General features: G+C 51.8%; 1 protein-coding gene across 3 annotated transcripts; it reads left to right on the top strand.

Moving 5' to 3' along the window:
• Positions 1-11,980: 11,980 nt before the first annotated feature.
• Positions 11,981-15,739, top strand: LOC123092216 (protein ENHANCED DISEASE RESISTANCE 4). 3 transcript variants are annotated; one of them, XM_044513918.1, is made up of 4 exons: positions 11,981-12,296; positions 12,631-12,671; positions 13,173-13,420; positions 13,547-15,739. In XM_044513918.1, exons 3-4 carry the CDS (start codon positions 13,300-13,302, stop codon positions 15,364-15,366), a joined length of 1,941 nt encoding a protein of 646 aa, XP_044369853.1. In that variant the 5' UTR covers positions 11,981-12,296; positions 12,631-12,671; positions 13,173-13,299; the 3' UTR covers positions 15,367-15,739. The 3 variants fall into 3 exon arrangements, with proteins under 3 accessions (XP_044369853.1, XP_044369852.1, XP_044369854.1); XM_044513917.1 differs by lacking the exon at positions 12,631-12,671 and having other exon boundaries at positions 11,982-12,296; XM_044513919.1 differs by lacking the exon at positions 12,631-12,671 and having other exon boundaries at positions 12,277-12,468.
• The last annotated feature ends 688 nt before the right edge of the window (positions 15,740-16,427 follow it).

Below are 16,427 nucleotides of genomic sequence, written 5' to 3'. Positions count from 1 at the left end.
AGCCATAGCCTCGGTAGAAGGCGAGGCAACGGTGACATCCGGTGACAAAGCGGCAGGCAAAGCCGGAGACGGGACCGCCGATGATGACGGCGTGGCCGCAGCCGAGACGGCGGGTGACGAGGGCGACGAGGCCGCAAGTGGCGATGAAGAAACCACGAGCAAGGCCGCGGGTGGCAGCACCAGCGACGGCGGCGGGGCCACGGACGAAGCCGTGGGTGGCCGTACCACCAGCGGCGACGGAGCTGCGGACGAGGCCGCGGGTGATCGTGATGACGACGGCGACAGGGCCGCGGGTGGCCGCGATGGTGACGGTGACAGGGCCGCAGGTGGCGGGGTGGCCGCGGGTGGCGGGGAGGCCACGACGTGCATGGGCGACGCCGACCGAGGCAAGGCCGGCTCCTCCTGAGCCGGCGAGTGAGACCTCGCCGATAGGCCTGAGGGGCCCGCCAAAGAAGAGGGCGGGCACGGCGAAGGAAGCGCAAGGGCTCCCCGAGACCGTCGAGTGGGAGCGTCCAAGGTCGGAGCTGCTGTCGATGAAACCTGCTCAAAGGGAAAAATAGCTTCATCAAAGTAAACGTGCCGTGAGACGAGCACTCGACGAGAGACCGGGTCGAAGCAGCGAAAGCCTTTGGTGTTGGGTTGATAGCCAAGAAAGACACAAGCGAGAGAGCGTGGTGCGAGCTTGTGGGGCGCGGTAGCGATGTTATTGGGATAACACAAGCAACCAAAGACGTGATGATCATCATATGATGGAGGAGACCCGAATAGAAGATGGTGAGGGGTATAGTTCCAGCGTGGTTTACACGGCCGGAGGTTGAGAAGGAGAGTGGCGATGGCGAGCGCATCGGGCCAAAGCGAGGTGGCATGTGTGCATGAAAGAGCAAAGCGCGGACACTCTCATTGAGGGTGCGGAGAACACGTTTGGCATGGTCGTTTTGTTGGGATGTGTATGGACAAGTTAAGCGAAAAATGGTGCCATGAGTGGATAGAAGATGGCGGATGGCGAGGTTATCAAATTCTTTTCTGTTATCGGTTTGAATATGAGCAATGGTGCGATGAAAATGGGTGTTGACATAGGCATAAAATGAGTGGAGGGTGGAGGCGACGTCGGATTTGCGGCGTAACGGAAAAGTCCAAGTGAAGTGTGAAAAATCATCTAAAATCACAAGGTAATATGATAAACCCGAATTGCTAGGCACTGGGGATGTCCAAACATCACAATGAATAACATCAAAGGGAAAAGTAGCAATTGATGAAGATGAAGAAAACGGTAGACGAACGTGTTTTCCTATGCGGCAAGCATGACAAGTGTGAGCCACTGATTTATTACATGAAAAGGGAAAAGTGCTCAAAATTTTATGAAGAGCGTCGGCGCCGGGATGACCGAGACGAGCGTGCCAAAGCGAGACGTCGGCATGAAGAGCAACCGGTCCACTGCGTGTAGAAGCACCGCATGGGTAGAGATCATCGGGAGAATCACATCGGTGCAGAACCCTCCGGGAGCGAGCATCCTTAACAGAAAAACCGAGAGCGTCAAACTCAACAGTGACAGGATTTTCACGAGTAAGAGTATGAACAGAACAAAGATTTTTAATTAAGGATGGTGAAATGAGCACATTATTGAGAATTAAAGAAGAAGAGGGTAACAGAAGGGAGGATGAACCATGATGGGTGATGGGAAGAGAGCTGCCATCACCAACTATGATGCGGGAGGAGAAGGGATAGGGAGCGGCACGAGATAAGATACCGGGGTTGGAGGCCATGTGAGCAGCGGCGCCGGTGTCCATGTACCAATTGCTGCCTCCGTTGTAGGCGCTCGGCGAGGGGGTAGCATGAAGGGCGGAGAGAAGCGTCGGGTCGTAGACCGGAGGGGTGCCACCATATGCACCATAGCCCGGCGCGCCGCCGTACGCTGAGGGACCACCATAGGCCGACGGGCCACCGTAGGCCGCGGCGGTGCCAGACACGGCAGGGACCGGTGTGGTCAGCAGCGCCTGAGGGGTGCTCGGCCGTGGCCCGAGAATGCCCAGAGCTGGTGGGCGGGGGACGGGCATGGAGTAGGCATGCACTACTCCCGTCCATGGGTTATACCCCAAGAGACAAGGCGGGGGAGGTGTAGCCGCCGCGGGCGCAGGAGGGCGCGGCGTCGTGTTGGAGTTGCGGCCCCGGCCCCCGCGACCCTTCTGCTTGCGGCCGCCGGAGGGCGCAGGCGCGGGTGGCGGGGCAGGAGCAGGAGCGCGCGGCCCCGGCTGGGTTGGGGAAGAGCCGTGGCCGGCGGCGAGGTCGACGTGGAGAGCGGCGTGGGTCGCCTGCCGAGCGGTGTGACGGAGACGCTTTTCCTTCATGCGAAGGTATGTGACCGCCTTCGCGTACGTCGGCGTGACGAGGAAGAGGTTGGCGGCAGACTGGTCAAGGTCAGGGTGGAGGCCGCGGAGGAGGTCGGTGAGGAGGACCGAGTCATCGATGGTCATGCCGACGTCGCGTAGCTCATCGGCGAGAACCTTCAGCCGCGTGCAGTACTCGTCGATCGAAAGATCGTTTTGCTGCATAGTGAAGAACTCCCCCTGAAGAAAGACGCGGCGCTGCAGTTGGTTGTCGAGGAAGAGATCACACAGGCGCGTCCACATAGCATACGCGGGCGGATCACGGGCGTTCACCATGCTGAAGAGGCTGCCGGAGATGGCGAGGAAGAGCTACTTTACGATGCAGGTGTCCACAGCGAGCCACTCGTCGTCGTCCTTCATGTCGTGGATGTCAACGCTCCCGTCAACATGCTCGATGAGACGGTAAGAGCAGAACAGCAGCGAAGTACGCGCGCCATGCGTTGTAGGACGGCGAGTCGAGGTCAAGGATGACAGTTACGTGGTCCTTGATGTGAATCTCATTGAGGCGATCGGAGGTGAACATAGCACCGGAAAAGGAACCAGCATCGGATGCGTCAGCCTTGGCCATGGAGACGGCGGGTGGTTAGGGTTTTGGGTGGTGGTGAGAGGAGGAGGGAGCGGTGGCTGCGATGGGTGTGGGGAAGAAGGCGGCGGCGGCTACAGAGGGAAGAGAGTAGCGGCGGCGGCCCTTAGTGTTTCGGGAGAGGGGTAGTGGAGGCAGGGGGAAGAAGAGAAGCGGCGGCGGCGGCGGCGACGAGAGAGGTGGCGGCGGAGGCGGCGGCGGCTTGAGGTGTGGGAAGGAGGAGGCGGCGGCGGTGGCTACAGGAGGAGTAGCGACGGCGGCGGCGGTAGGGTTTAGGAGTTGGCGCGGCGGCGATAGGGATGCGGAAGCGACGGAAGATCGCGGTAAAACTGATACCATGTAGAGAGAATATTTGGTGCAACTTATTGTATTCCATGGAGTAGGTTACATTATATACACAGGATGTCTTGCGTGACAAGATAACTAATCCTATCATATCTCTAGGAGTTAGCTATACAGGGCTAGAGAAGATAAGACTAGAGATACAAAATATGTCACGTTCAACGTAGAAAAAGGTCTCGTGTACTTTGATTTGGGCAAACGGACAGCGGCATGTGGGGTCTCTATTCTAGAAGTAGCCGGCCATATGATCTGAGCTCACCTACACTCTGCTTTCCTCACCTACCTCCGGATTTCTCCTCAACCATATCAGTCAGTCACGGCAGGGTCGCAATGTCCTTTTCATTAAACAGCCAACCAAATCACTCCAACTAAATCTCCAGAAAAAAATACAGTGCTCTGTGTTGCATGTCGTTTGAAATCATCGACATTAGGTTTCTCTTATATGTTATAGAAACCCAAGTACCCAACATAGATGCGACGTGCTGGTCTCGCTTTTGCTGTTGCTGGTCGGGACTGAGTCGCCGGCGTGGTCCAGCTTGCGTGTATCTGACCATGGGGGGTGGCGGCGCGAGGCCCTAATGTCTTAATTGGATCAGGATTCTCCACTGCGCCCCTGCAAGGCTTCCGGCACAAACTTGTCCAGATCGACGGGTGCCACACGGTTCATGGCAAGACCGGTGTGCGTGAGGGTCCGGTCGGCTATGAACATGGGTGCTCAGAGGCGGCGGTCAGGTGCTCCATCGTCGGTGTTGGTCCATGATGAACACTCCGGCGTGGCGGCGGCCTCACTACGGATTTAGATGGCCACTAGAAGGTCTTTGTGGATACTCTCCCAAGATCCGGTGGTTATCTTCGACGGTATTGATGCAATCTATGGACAATGACTTGACGCAGAGGGTATAGTTGCGCATCGGCAGCCACCAGCACATGTAACTGTTAGGGTCGTGAAAAAATGGTGACGACAAAACATGCTTGACTTCGATGGTGGTGCTTTTTGAGTACCTGGTCTCGAGCTCCGGGGCGAAAACCTAGGGCTAGCCCATGTTGGTTCTACTTGGCAATGACAACGATTTTGTATCGTTACCTTGTTGAAGGCATTGCTTGGACATGCTTAGACTTTTTCTTCATGGTGAAAACCTAGACTCTGATCTTTGATGGTTGGTTTCGGTAACAGCGGCGCTCGAGTGTCGCTTCCTTTCTGAAGGCGTTGCTGTTGAAGAAGCTCGTTGTTCTTGTGGTATCATGAGATGGTTGGTATGGATATGGTCATTGATGTAGTTTTGTCGATCACGAATTTGATCACTTCAGGGTTTTTCATCGCTTAGGCATGACTTTGTTCTTAGGTTTCCTTTCAAGTTGAGACTGCTACCTCCGTCCATAAGGACTCTAGTGAGGTGGTATCCGTCAATAATTGGATCAAGTACCAGGGCGGCCGAACCCCGATGACGGATACTGGTTGGGTGATCCCTACGATCAAAGGTGATCGGACAGGCTAACAATGGGTTGAACTTGGGGGCGACAGGCTCTACAGCGTAGACGTCCCGTAGTTCGCGCTTGCGCTCCCTTTTGGGAATGTGAGTGACATAGATCATGTTCGCCGTCTTTACTTCGGGGGGAAACTGCTTTTGACCCCCGGTGTTTGACTGACGGGGCTCATCATCGTCTTCGCTTGGAGGTCCCTTTCCCTTGTGTTCGGTGTTTATCTTACCGGCCTGTTTGAAAACCCAACAATTCCTGTTGGTGTGGTTCGCAGGCTTATCGGGCGTGCCATGAATCTGAGAGGGCCTCTCGAGGATTTTATCCAAGCTAGATGGCCCATCTTTGTTGCCTTTGAAAGGTTTCTTCCGCTGACCGGACTTAGGGCCGCTGGATCCGGCATTGACTGTCGTATCGTCTGCGCCATCGTTGTTGTCTGCCGTTTGTATTTTATTGCGATGAGGTTTACCATTGCCGTCCCTCACCTCAGAAGTGTCGGGGTCGCCCGAGCTGTTGCTTCTACGACCAACCAGCTATCCTCGCACGCATAGAAGCGGGTCATAAGTGCAGTTAAGGCTTCCATGGTCTTTGATTTTTCCTGCCCGAGGTGTCGGGCGAGCCATTCGTCTCGGACGCTGTGTTTGAAGGCCGCTAAGGGTTCGACATCTGGACAATCCACGATCTGGTTCTTTTAAGTTAAGAACCGATTCCAAAGTTTATGAGCTGATTCGCTTGGTTGCTGGATTATGTGACTCAAGTTGTCAGCATCCGGTGGCCGGACATAAGTGCTCTGAAAGTTGGCCCGAAAGGCATCTTCCAAATCTTCCCAGGTTCCAATGGAGTTTTCTGGGAGGTTGTTTAGCTAGTGCCGTGCTGGTTCCTTCAGCTTTAGAGGAAGATATTTGATGGCGTGAAGGTCATCACCTCGAGCCATGTGGATGTGGAGAAGAAAATCCTCAATCCAGACGGCCGGATCCATCGTTCCATCATACTGTTTGATGTTTACGGGTTTAAACTCTTCCGGAAATTGGTGCTGCATGACCTCATCGGTGAAGCATAAAAGGGTGTGCGACCCCTCTATATCATGCAATATCGCGGCGGAGATCGGTTGACATCTGAGTTCGGTTCTGATCCCGAGTATAGTAATGGTTGTCACGCCGGGCTTCATAGTCGTTGTCTCGCACTGGGGCACGACCCCTTGATCCATAGATTGATGTAGTTTGACCAGCTTTATTGGCTAGGTCACGTTGCAAGTCATATGTGTATCCCGTGGCTACTGTCTCCCTGCCTCTTCGGTGAGGGGGTGCGGGTTGGTGTTCGGCTTGATATGCCGCTTTGTCCCTTCCACGTGGTGGTCGGTCTGGTTGATCTGCCTGATTGTATTTCGACGGTATTGGCTCAAGGGCTTCGTCATTGAATTGCGACAATAGCTTTCGCTTAGGGTAACTTTTGATAGGTCGCTCGTGGCTGTATTCCTCAGAGGCCAGGACCTTAGTCCACCTTTCGTTGAGCGTATCCTGTTCAGCTTTGAGCTACTGCTGTTTCTTTTTCAGGCTCCGGGCTATAGCGATGAGCTGTCGCTTGAAGCGTGCTTGTTCGAGGGGTTCCTCTAGGACGATAAGATCTTCATCGCCGAGGCTGACCTCCTCTTCAGATTCTGGCATATAGTTGGTGTCCTCCGAATCTTCGTAATCAGCGTGTTCGGGACTATTTTCACCCTCTTCCCTCTCGTCCTATTCGGACGTGGGCTCGACGTGGTATTCGGGATCTTCAGCATTATCTGGAGTCTCATTGTCTTCGGTGCCGGTATTACTATCCTTCGCCCGACGCGATTTTGAGCGGCGCCGCTGACGTCGGCGCTTTGGTGGTTTATCGATGGGTTTGTCCTCATCAAGGTTCATATTATCCTCATTGTCCTTTTTATCAGGAGTGTCCACCATGTATACGTCGTGACTTGAAGTGGCCGTTCAACGCCCTGTGATGGGTGACTTGGCTTGGTTCGGCTTCTGCATCGTCGTCCATAACGTTGATGTCGTCGGACGCGTAGTCCAGCATGTCGGTTCAATCCTCGATAGTGGCTACTAAGTGGGTGGTGGGTGGGGCGTAAAATTCCCCACTCTTCGCCTCCATCCCGAGCTGGGTACAGTTTGGAGATAAAGCCCCGTGATGGAGGGAGCCTGCATCAGTCCCAATGTTTCGTCTAGGAGCGGAAGTTTGACCGGAAACTGTGGATCTACAGGGCTGATTTCGGCATGGGACACCTGATCGGACCCAATGAGCGCAGACCTCGACTGCTCGGGGTGGTTGCCCAGAGCCAAGTCTAAGATTGCATCTGGGTCTTCGGTCGGGAGTTCCACAAGGGGAAGAGGTCCGGCGTGGCTCGCGCTCCCGTCCTCGGACAATGAGACCCGCCCCGGATCTAAGGCCGGGGTGGGTATGAGTGTTGACCCCTGAACAGGATCTAACAGGGGATCCGAAGAGTCTTCTTGGTGGGGGCACAGAGTAGCAGCCGAGGCCGCGAACCCGTCGAAGACCAGGTCTCCTCGGATGTCAGTGACATAGTTCAGGTTTCCAAACATGATCTAGTGGCCGGGGGCATAACTGTCGGCCTGATCGAGGCGGCCGATCGAGTTGGCGTGAAGCACAAAGACACCGAACACAAAGACCTGTTCGGGGAGAAAGGTTTCCCTGGACGCAACATCATTGTTGATGAAGAGGTGAGCCATCGATCCTTCTGTTGACGATACAGTGGAGCTCTCAATGAAAGCACCAATGTCGGTGTCAAAACCGGCCGATCTCGAGTAGGGGGCCCAAGCTGTATGTCTGGAGACCGATGGTATCTATGGACAAAGGTCACAATGTTTACCCAGGTCCGGGCCCTCTTAATGGAGGTAAAACCCTACTCCTGCTTGATTAAATTCGACGGGTATAGAGGTTACAAGAGTTAATCTACCACGAGATCGAGTTGGCTAACCCTAGATTAGCTAGCCTAGCAATGTTGTGATCCTGCCTCTGATCTACCCTCTGGTTTATATAGACACCTGAGGGGCTTAGGGTTGTACAAAGTTGGTTTTACAGAAAGAAATAACATATCCGGACACCTATACTTGCCATCCACGCATATGGGAGTCCCTTCCGGACACGAGAGGTGATTTTCTATCTTGTATCTTGACGGCCCATCAGTTCGTCCCATATCCAATAGACCGGACGCCCGAGGACCCCCTAGTCCAGGACTCCCACAGCAGCGGCGGCGCGCGCGCCGACCAGGCGAGCTGTGGACGGGGCGGGCTGGCAGGGCAGGACGGCTGAGCGCATGGAGCGCGGCAGCGTAATAGTGCAGTAGGAGGCGAGCGACGACAGAAGCAGCAAGCAACAATGGCTAGCAGTAGTGGGAGGCGAGTAGTGCGGGCAAGCAGCAGCAACAACAAGCAATGGCAGCACACAGTGGCAACTACCTGGAGCAACCGAGTAGTAGCAGCAATGATAGCTATGGCAATGGTAACGATGAGCTTCGGGCGCGACGGCAAGCTAGGCTACGGGCAGAGATTAAATATGGAAACGGAGGGGTTCCGGGCGCCTGCTCACATTGTTGGCGAGGAGCCGCTCGAGGAGGCGCGAGGTGCAGTGACGATGAAGGAATCGACGAAGTTTTCCGGCGGCCGAAGGTTGAAGAAGGTGACAGATCCGGCGATGCAGGGGCTCCCGGCTTCGGTTTGGTGGGGTAGACGAAGCAGACGAGCACGGGGTTCTCCCAGGCATGGAGCTAGTCGACGGGAACGACATTGGCCGCGGCGGCAACAAGGGCCATGGCGACGGGGCTTCGGTCACATATGGGGAGAAGAGAGCGGTGTGGGGAGGAGGGGGAAAGAGTAGCTAGGGTTCGAGGAGGGGGCACGGGCGTCGTCTTAGTGCTCCAAGGGGACCGGTGGATGGCTGGCACACACCATGGTCGGTTGTATGTCCTCCACGACCCCATGTCTCCTATAGGAGGAAGGAAAGGTGGAGGTGGGCTGGGTTTAGTGCTGTGCACTTGGGCCTCAAGTGCACAGTGCTAGGTTTTGCCTTTTCTTTCTTTTTATTTTTCTTTCCTTTTTCATTTATTTAGTTTATGTTTTGTAATTATTCTAAAAAGCAAAATAGTGTTATAAAATATGCAACTTGTAACATTATTAGTATAGTAAACTCTGGCACTCCCACAATAGTCCAATGACTTATTTAAAGCAATTTGTATTTTCATTTCTTAGAAAAAAGCATTTGAAATATAGTTTTGGCCCTTGTTTTAATTATTTTATGGCATTTAACCACTCTATAAAATGATGGTTTCTCCTGACAATCACTCGGTGATTATTTGCAACATTATGAACATTTCAGCTTTGTCGTTTGAAGAAATATTATTTTTGTCTTTATTTTTAATTTTGAATTAGAACTCGGTGGACCAAAGCACGGTTTAGTAAATTAATTATGATGACATGGCATCATTAGTGTGTGATTACTGTAGCTTAACTACCGGGGTGTTACAGCGGCGGCGGCTGACCATCCGTGGAGATGCAAGGAAAGCAAGCACGGTCGCCGTCTACGGGCACCATGCCGTCGCCCCGCGTCCTGTTCGACGAAATGCCAACACCAACGCCAACGGTCGACGACCCCTTCTAAAACCAGTTCATGAAGAATGTCATCTACGAGGATGGGCATGGCAGTGCCTACTATCCCGACGAGACCCAAAGTCAGGATAGTCGCGGCCAGTACGTTGCCGATGAAGACATTGAGGCCCACGACCATGCTGACTACGACCATGGTGACTCGTGGCATGAAGATGATGGCATCTATTGCGAAGGTGATGGTGATGAAGAAGAGGAAGGCATTGATGTTGGGGGCGAGCCATCATTCATCGACGAGCTAACACAAAGAGCGGAAGCGCAAAAGAGGTGGTTCACCCAAATTTGTTTGCGCCCTACCAATTTGCAAGCGACCGTGGCATCACCTCGATTCAAAAGAGGTGGTTGTTCATCCAACAAGAATGCAACAAGTATTGTGCCGCACTTGAGAGCGTTGAAGCACGGCCCATGAGTGGTCTCGGCATTGGGGACATGGTATGCTCTCTTATCTTTCGTTGCTACAGCCATGAGACTTCGGCCTTCTATATGTTTGCATGTTCAATTGTTGTTGATTGTGTAGGCATTTAAATCTTTGGAAGCATTCAAGGCCCGACATAATGACAAGCCATTCATTCTTACGCATTGTTGGACGCTCATCAACAATTGCCCTAAGTTCAAAGATCATTATCGTGAATTTCAAAGGAAGAGAGGCAAGAAGACGGCCGCGTTGGCCGGAGGTGGAGATGGTGAGGCGTTGAAGAGGCCGAGGGGCAAGACCAACTCCAAGATTGACGGCATACGTGATGCGTCATCCATGACCTTACATGAGACTTTGCACGACATGATGTCTCAAAAGGATGTGACGGACAAGAAGAAGTGACAAAGCAAGGACGAGCAAATGAAGCATTACCTAGAGTTTCAAAGGAAGAAGCTTAAGATGGAGGAGACGGCCAAGAAGAGGAAGATCGACATGGAGGAGGCGTCCCGGCAAAGGCAACTCGACATCGAGGCCGCCAATGTCACGGCCAGGAAGAGGCAGCTCGACATCGAGGCCACCAATGCCGCAACCAAAGCAAAGGAGGTGGCCCTAGCGATCATGAGCGTGGACTTGACCAAGATGAGCGAGAAGACGAGGAGCTAGTTCGAGGCCAGGCAGAAGGAGATGCTCGACGCCGACAGCCTGAATTAGGTGGTCTGTTCGGCCGTGGCCGTTCTTTTTGGAGGCTGGCATGGGTGCCGGCGAGAAACCTATTCATTTTGAAGGCTGGTTGTGTTGCCGGCGACAAAACTATTCATTTTGTAGGTTGGCTCTGTTGCCGGTCGCTGGTTGAGTCACCGGTGAGGACGTGTAGGCGGGTTGTGTTGCCGACATGAACTAGGGCTGCTCGCATGAACTAGGGCGTGGTTTATTCGAAAATTTACGTTTGAAAAATGAGACAGACCGAATGCGGCCGAAGGATGGGTCCACACGTTGGGCGCACGGTCACCGCATCTCAGAAATGGCCCGGACACGTCCCTATGGCCCGCCCCAAACAGACGTCCGTCTGGGGTCGTGCCCTAGAGTTGGTCTAAAAGGATGAAACTGGGAAGGCAGCAAAGAGTCTCGCGGTCGCGGAGGCAAAGCACGCGTGGATAAAGCGGGCGACTCGGCCCCACACGGTCCCAGCGTCCTGGCACTGCAGCATCCAGAACCACGAGCTGAGGGTTGGACGTGGCGGCGAGGTGCACCGGAGCCCCCCGACCCACCCACCACGAGCACTAGCGAGCACAGCCGCGGAAGGAGTCTAAGGCCCTCCACTATGTAGGCCAAAAGTGATGCTAAATACACTTTTGCTTTATTTGGCACCGGTGCTCTTCATTGCCCAGCCGGTGCCATAAAAAAGATTCTGGGAACCGGAGCAAGTAGCTGCTCCGGTGCCAAATCCACAAGCAGCAAACAATTAGCTCCCTGGCCCACAGAAGAAAGTGAAGCAGACTGAAGACACTCACGTAAAGCAAGTAGTTGATGGCTGGTTGAGTATTTTATTGGCCTCTTGGGTCCAGCTTTTTTCAAGGCTACGAACACCACATTGTGAGACGGGTGCCAAATAATGTCTCCAGGGCATCGCTGCCCAGCCAGCTATATTTTAATAAACGGGGCATCGACTACATAGTGGAAGGCCTAAGAGATCCACAGCCGGCCGATCAACCTCTCCCTCTCCCTATCCCGAGTCATTCCCTTGCGCTGTTACTCCCTCCGGTCCTTTTTACTCTGCATATTAGGTTTGTCTGAAGTCAAACTCATCCAATTTTGACCAAGTTTATATAAAAAATTATTGACATTTACATAACAACACCAACATCATTAGATTCATTTCGGAATATATTTTCATATTATATTTATTAGATATCATAGATGCTAATAATTTTTAATATAAATTTGGTCAAACTTAGTTAAGTTTGACTTTTGGCAAATCCAATGTGCAGAGTAAAAAGGACCGGAGTGAGTATTTTACACCGCGCGCGCGTTTGACCGTGGACTCTCCCTCCTTCCTTCCCCACCTCTCTCTCTCGCTATCGCTCTCCGCTGGCAGCGCGCGGCGAAAGTCTTCCCCGCTGCGCGCAACCCCGTTCAGACCGGGGATCGGGGCATTAAAACTTCCTTCCTACCATCAGTCAACTCTCCTCCTCCCCCTCCTCCTCCAGTCCTCCACTGTGTTGTGTATATACTACTCCTACTCCGCTTGACCTGACCTGACTAGTGGTGAGCCCGGGGGCGAGCGTGGAACTTCCGAGAACTCGAGTCCGAATTGCGAGAGACGGCGACCACGGGCAGGGCTGGTTGCACAAGCTCCCGAGCTTGTGGTGATTGTTGCGCCTCCCGGGGAAGAGTGGTGGAAACAACGAGGTGGAAGCGGCCAGGGAACAACGGGAAAGGTGACTTCTTGGCTTCTTCCCCTCTTCCTCTTCCTCTTCTTCCTTCCGCATTCGGTGCCTTTCCAGAGCCTAGTTTTTTTTCCCCTTCCCTCATCTCCTCCATTTCATCTTTTCTCTCTGTCTCGAGCTGGCTTCCAGATTGCTCTCTTCATGTGCTTGTTCCTAGACATCAGTAAGTCAGCATCGATTGCTCTGTCTTTTCTATTTTATTTTTTCTCTGTACTAGGACTAGGTTGCGACTCCATAGCACATAAGATTTTGTTTCCGAGATACGTACGAACATGTAAGATTCTCCGTCCGTTCCTTATGGAGATCCTACTTTGGATTTCGGCAGGTGTACGTGCTACTACCAACCAACCAACATGCCACAATAAGGTACCAACAATCAGTACCTTATTAGTACTACTACTCTACGTCTTTGTCCCAGTAGATTAATTCTGGATGAGCAAGACAAAGGGATCCCAACAATCACTGCCTTCCGATTTGTTTGTTTCTCTAATCGCCCAACTCCCCAAATAAATTCCTCCCTATTTAGCCAATAGGCCAAAACGCCTATTTGCCTACTGATGATTTCAATGTTTCAACCGCGAAGGCAGTAGTACGTGGTGCAATCTTGCCCCTGCATTTCTTGCTCTTGTTCACCAGCCAATCTTATTTTTCACACAAACAACAGCTAATCTTATTTGTATGTGGTGCTGCAACTGTATTTCTTGCAGTACCTTGTCCTTTACGTTTCTTCAGATTTGTTTCACACCACGGATACATGTCATTCACGTTCAATGGACTTTGAATTTTTTTAGCCAGGTTAGGTTTTCATGCTATTACTCCAACCAGGTGCTAGTGGAATCTCATCATTTTGCTCTTGAATGTTTGCAGATTCTGGACCTCGTATTACAGCATAAAAAGACATCTTTAGCAGGCATATCATTTTGGTGGTAGCTGGTAGATAGCTACCGCCTGGAAATATTGTGGTCTGGGTGATGCCCTTGGTCTTTCTTGTTTGATGGCAAGTGCTAACACAAGCGGGTTTCGCCTTGTGAGGTGCCCAAAGTGTCTTAACATTCTACCAGAACCTGCAAATGTTTCAGTCTACCAGTGCGGTGGATGTAACACCACTCTTAGAGGTACGAATGCCTTGCCACACTCAACTAGCGAGGTTTTCTCCTTATGAACTGGCATACACCAATCGGCTGCTCATTAGTTTCTGAGGAATTGATTGTTCTTTTTGGCATGTGTTTACATTTATGCAGCTAAAATCCGTGTCAGCGATGCCACCAAACAAGTTCGGCAAGACTCTGGGGATTACTCTCTTGTTCCCTCTGTGAGCAATGGGGTGTCGACAAAACAAGTTCGGCAAGACTCTGGTAATTACTCTGTTGTTACCTCTGTGAGCAATGGGGTGTCTCCCCAAAGCAACAAACTGGGTTCTATTGATGCTGCTGCGGATGACTCCATCACGCTTGGTGCTCCAAGCACCGAGATCGAGCAAGAGTGCAATGGCACCGGAAGCAGCGACAAGGGTGATATTATGTCAGATGAGGAGAATGTTATGGAGGTTGCAAATACCGGCGAAGACGGCAGTTCTGATGGGCAGGACACCAATGGAGAAATGGAAGATCTTGCTGCCCTTATACAACCCAGTCGCAGTGGGAATGGCACACAGATAGTAGATTCTGACAAAGAAGAGAACGGCACGGTGGAGCAAAGTGCAGAGAATTCAGAGGCTTGCAAAATAAACGAAGATGGTGATATGGAAAGCAGCCTGAGTACCTCAGAGCAGAACATGCCGTTATCTGAGGATAGAGAATTAGCTAGCAATTTGCCAGAATCTGAGAGTGGAGCACGCCAAACTGAACCCGAACCTGTGGCAAGCAGGAGAAGCAAGCTCGTAAGGGTGCATTCTCGGTCTTGTGATCTCCGAGAAGTGCCTGGAGTATCAGCTGACGCCCTTGCTTTCCACTCTTCCCGGACTTCATTCCAGTCAAAAAGCTTCAGGGCAAGCGAACCCCTTCAATCGAAGATTATGAAGACGGTGGATGAATTGAAAGGTGACCTTTCTGAAATCTTCAATGAACCTTCAGATTACAAGCCAAGGGCACACCGTCCACATCCGCTGAAACAAGATGGTTACAGCCAACCTCTTACAGCTTATCATCCTGCTGTCAAGCATTCTGGCTATGCATCTCGCCTGAGTAGGTCTGGCCAAGTTGCTCCCCATGGCCATGGACTGCCCTTACCGCGGTATGGTCGGCGCGGCGCCTATTCATATATTCGCAGTGGGCAACTGGAAATGAGACCTTGCCCTCACCAATGCTACCACAGCTGCCGCCCACCTTGTTGCAGCTCCTGGAAACAAGAACCTGCACCGCAGAAGCCACCAAAGCGGTGGCCTGCCTCGAGAAATCTCTGCCGGCCAGTCTTACGGGGCGCGCCGTTCGTCCTTTGCTCCAACTGTCTGAGGCTCCTCCAGCTGCCCACCGATTTTGCCATTCCGAGCAGAGGAACACGCAGGCTGCAGTGTGGCTCCTGTGCGCAGGTTCTCTCCTACTCTTACAGAGACCCCAACAGAAAGAAACTTGAGTCACCATTTGAGGGTGATGAGTGCAGCACAGATGACTCGGAAATTCACCAGGTAGGTGACGACCATAACACTGGTACCCACCAAGCTGAACCATACTCCTACTCGTACTCGGAAGAATACGGTATCTCGGCTGGTGTGAGCTATTCTACCGAGGACGAAAGGCCCCTGCATGTGTCAAGGAACTTGTCTTTTAACACCATTGATGAAAGAAGTGGCAAGGAGTCTAAGCTTCATCGGTTGATGGGTTACTCTTCAGCGAGTGAACTGATGCGGCATTCTCCTGATCTCTATGAGAGTTTCAGCAGACGAACGCCTAATTCAAGAACACATGACGTGAAGGGGAAAGGCGCTTGCATGACTGACGGTTCAGATGCTAAACATGGTGCAGTGAAGGGATCAAAAGCAAAAGAGAGAAGAATGGGCTTGCCATTCCAAGGGATGTTCAAGAAAGGGATTCATGGACTGGAAGCTCTCAAGCTCGGGCCATAGGTAATTTAACTTCGTTTCTCAGGATTGGCGAGTTTAGGAGAAAGTATACGTGCAGGGTGAGTTTTTGGAATGATGATAAAGAGTGATAGGTATTGCTGTAGACTCTAGTGGTAAGCATTCTAATGAATGTGTGGGCACACTTAGTTGTCTGCCATTCATCTGTCTACAAGGCTACTTGTTTGGCGATTATGTGTGCTCTTTGATGTGTGTATAGTTTCTAGAGATCAAATTCTCGACGTTTGTGATTGTATGTATACACGAAGGAATTTGTGCATTATTAGTTCTCCATTTTGTTGGGTTTCATCTTGATGAGGAGATGTTGTGCCTTTTTTTCACCGATAAGACAACTGAGTCCTTGAATTTGTTGGCTTTATTATCGCCTTTGTCATGGCTTTATTCTTTGTAATCCTTACGCAGGAAGGTTTTTTAGCAAGAAGGATGAACCTGCTCATCACGTAATCGTGGTTGACACACATTTTAAAAGCCAAACCAGAGTTAAAGATGGAAGCGTAAAACTAAAGCAGACAAAACTTCAGTCGCTGCATGCAAGGACAACCAAGTTCGCAAAGATTACATCACGGCATCTCCAACGCCGACCTCTAAAATGAACACCACATCCATCTATTCGGGGAACGGTTTAGACAAGAGTCCGGACACTAATACAGGAGCCGGCCATTCAAAGCTAGCCACAAACGTCCGACCACATTTGATGCAAATTTAAAGAAACTGGACAACTTTCATTCAAGTTTAAGTAATTTTTACATAAAAACGGATGATTTTCATTTAAACCGGAGTACATTCATTACATTTTTGACATATTTCAACTAAACTATAGCAAACCAGGCTATTTTAACCTAGTCTAAATGCTCGTTGGCGTCCGTTTTTCACGACATGTCTTCTCCATGTCCGACAACAAACTTGCCAACGGGCGATGAGCCCCGGGAACTGAAGCTTCAGCGGTAGGAGAAGAATAGTGGCTTCCGCCTCCGTGAAGCAGGCAAGCTCACCGGTTGTGAAGCCAAGACAGATGGTGACGCTGGCCTTCCTGGGACCCAAGCGGC

The sequence above is a fragment of the Triticum aestivum genome, chromosome 4B, assembly GCF_018294505.1.
Source record: "Triticum aestivum cultivar Chinese Spring chromosome 4B, IWGSC CS RefSeq v2.1, whole genome shotgun sequence".
In the NCBI taxonomy this organism is placed as follows: Eukaryota; Viridiplantae; Streptophyta; class Magnoliopsida; order Poales; family Poaceae; genus Triticum; species Triticum aestivum.
Note: the sequence above shows the minus strand (reverse complement) of the source record. Positions and strands in the feature narration are given on the sequence as shown.

What these genes read in the sequence shown, in the direction of transcription:
- LOC123092216 (XM_044513918.1), top strand. Translation starts at nt 13,300, where the DNA reads ATGGCAAGTGCTAACACAAGCGGGTTTCGCCTTGTGAGGTGCCCAAAG. An exon ending in ATGTAACACCACTCTTAGAG is followed by an intron (nt 13,421 to 13,546) that starts GTACGAATGCCT and finishes ACATTTATGCAG; the next exon opens with CTAAAATCCGTGTCAGCGAT.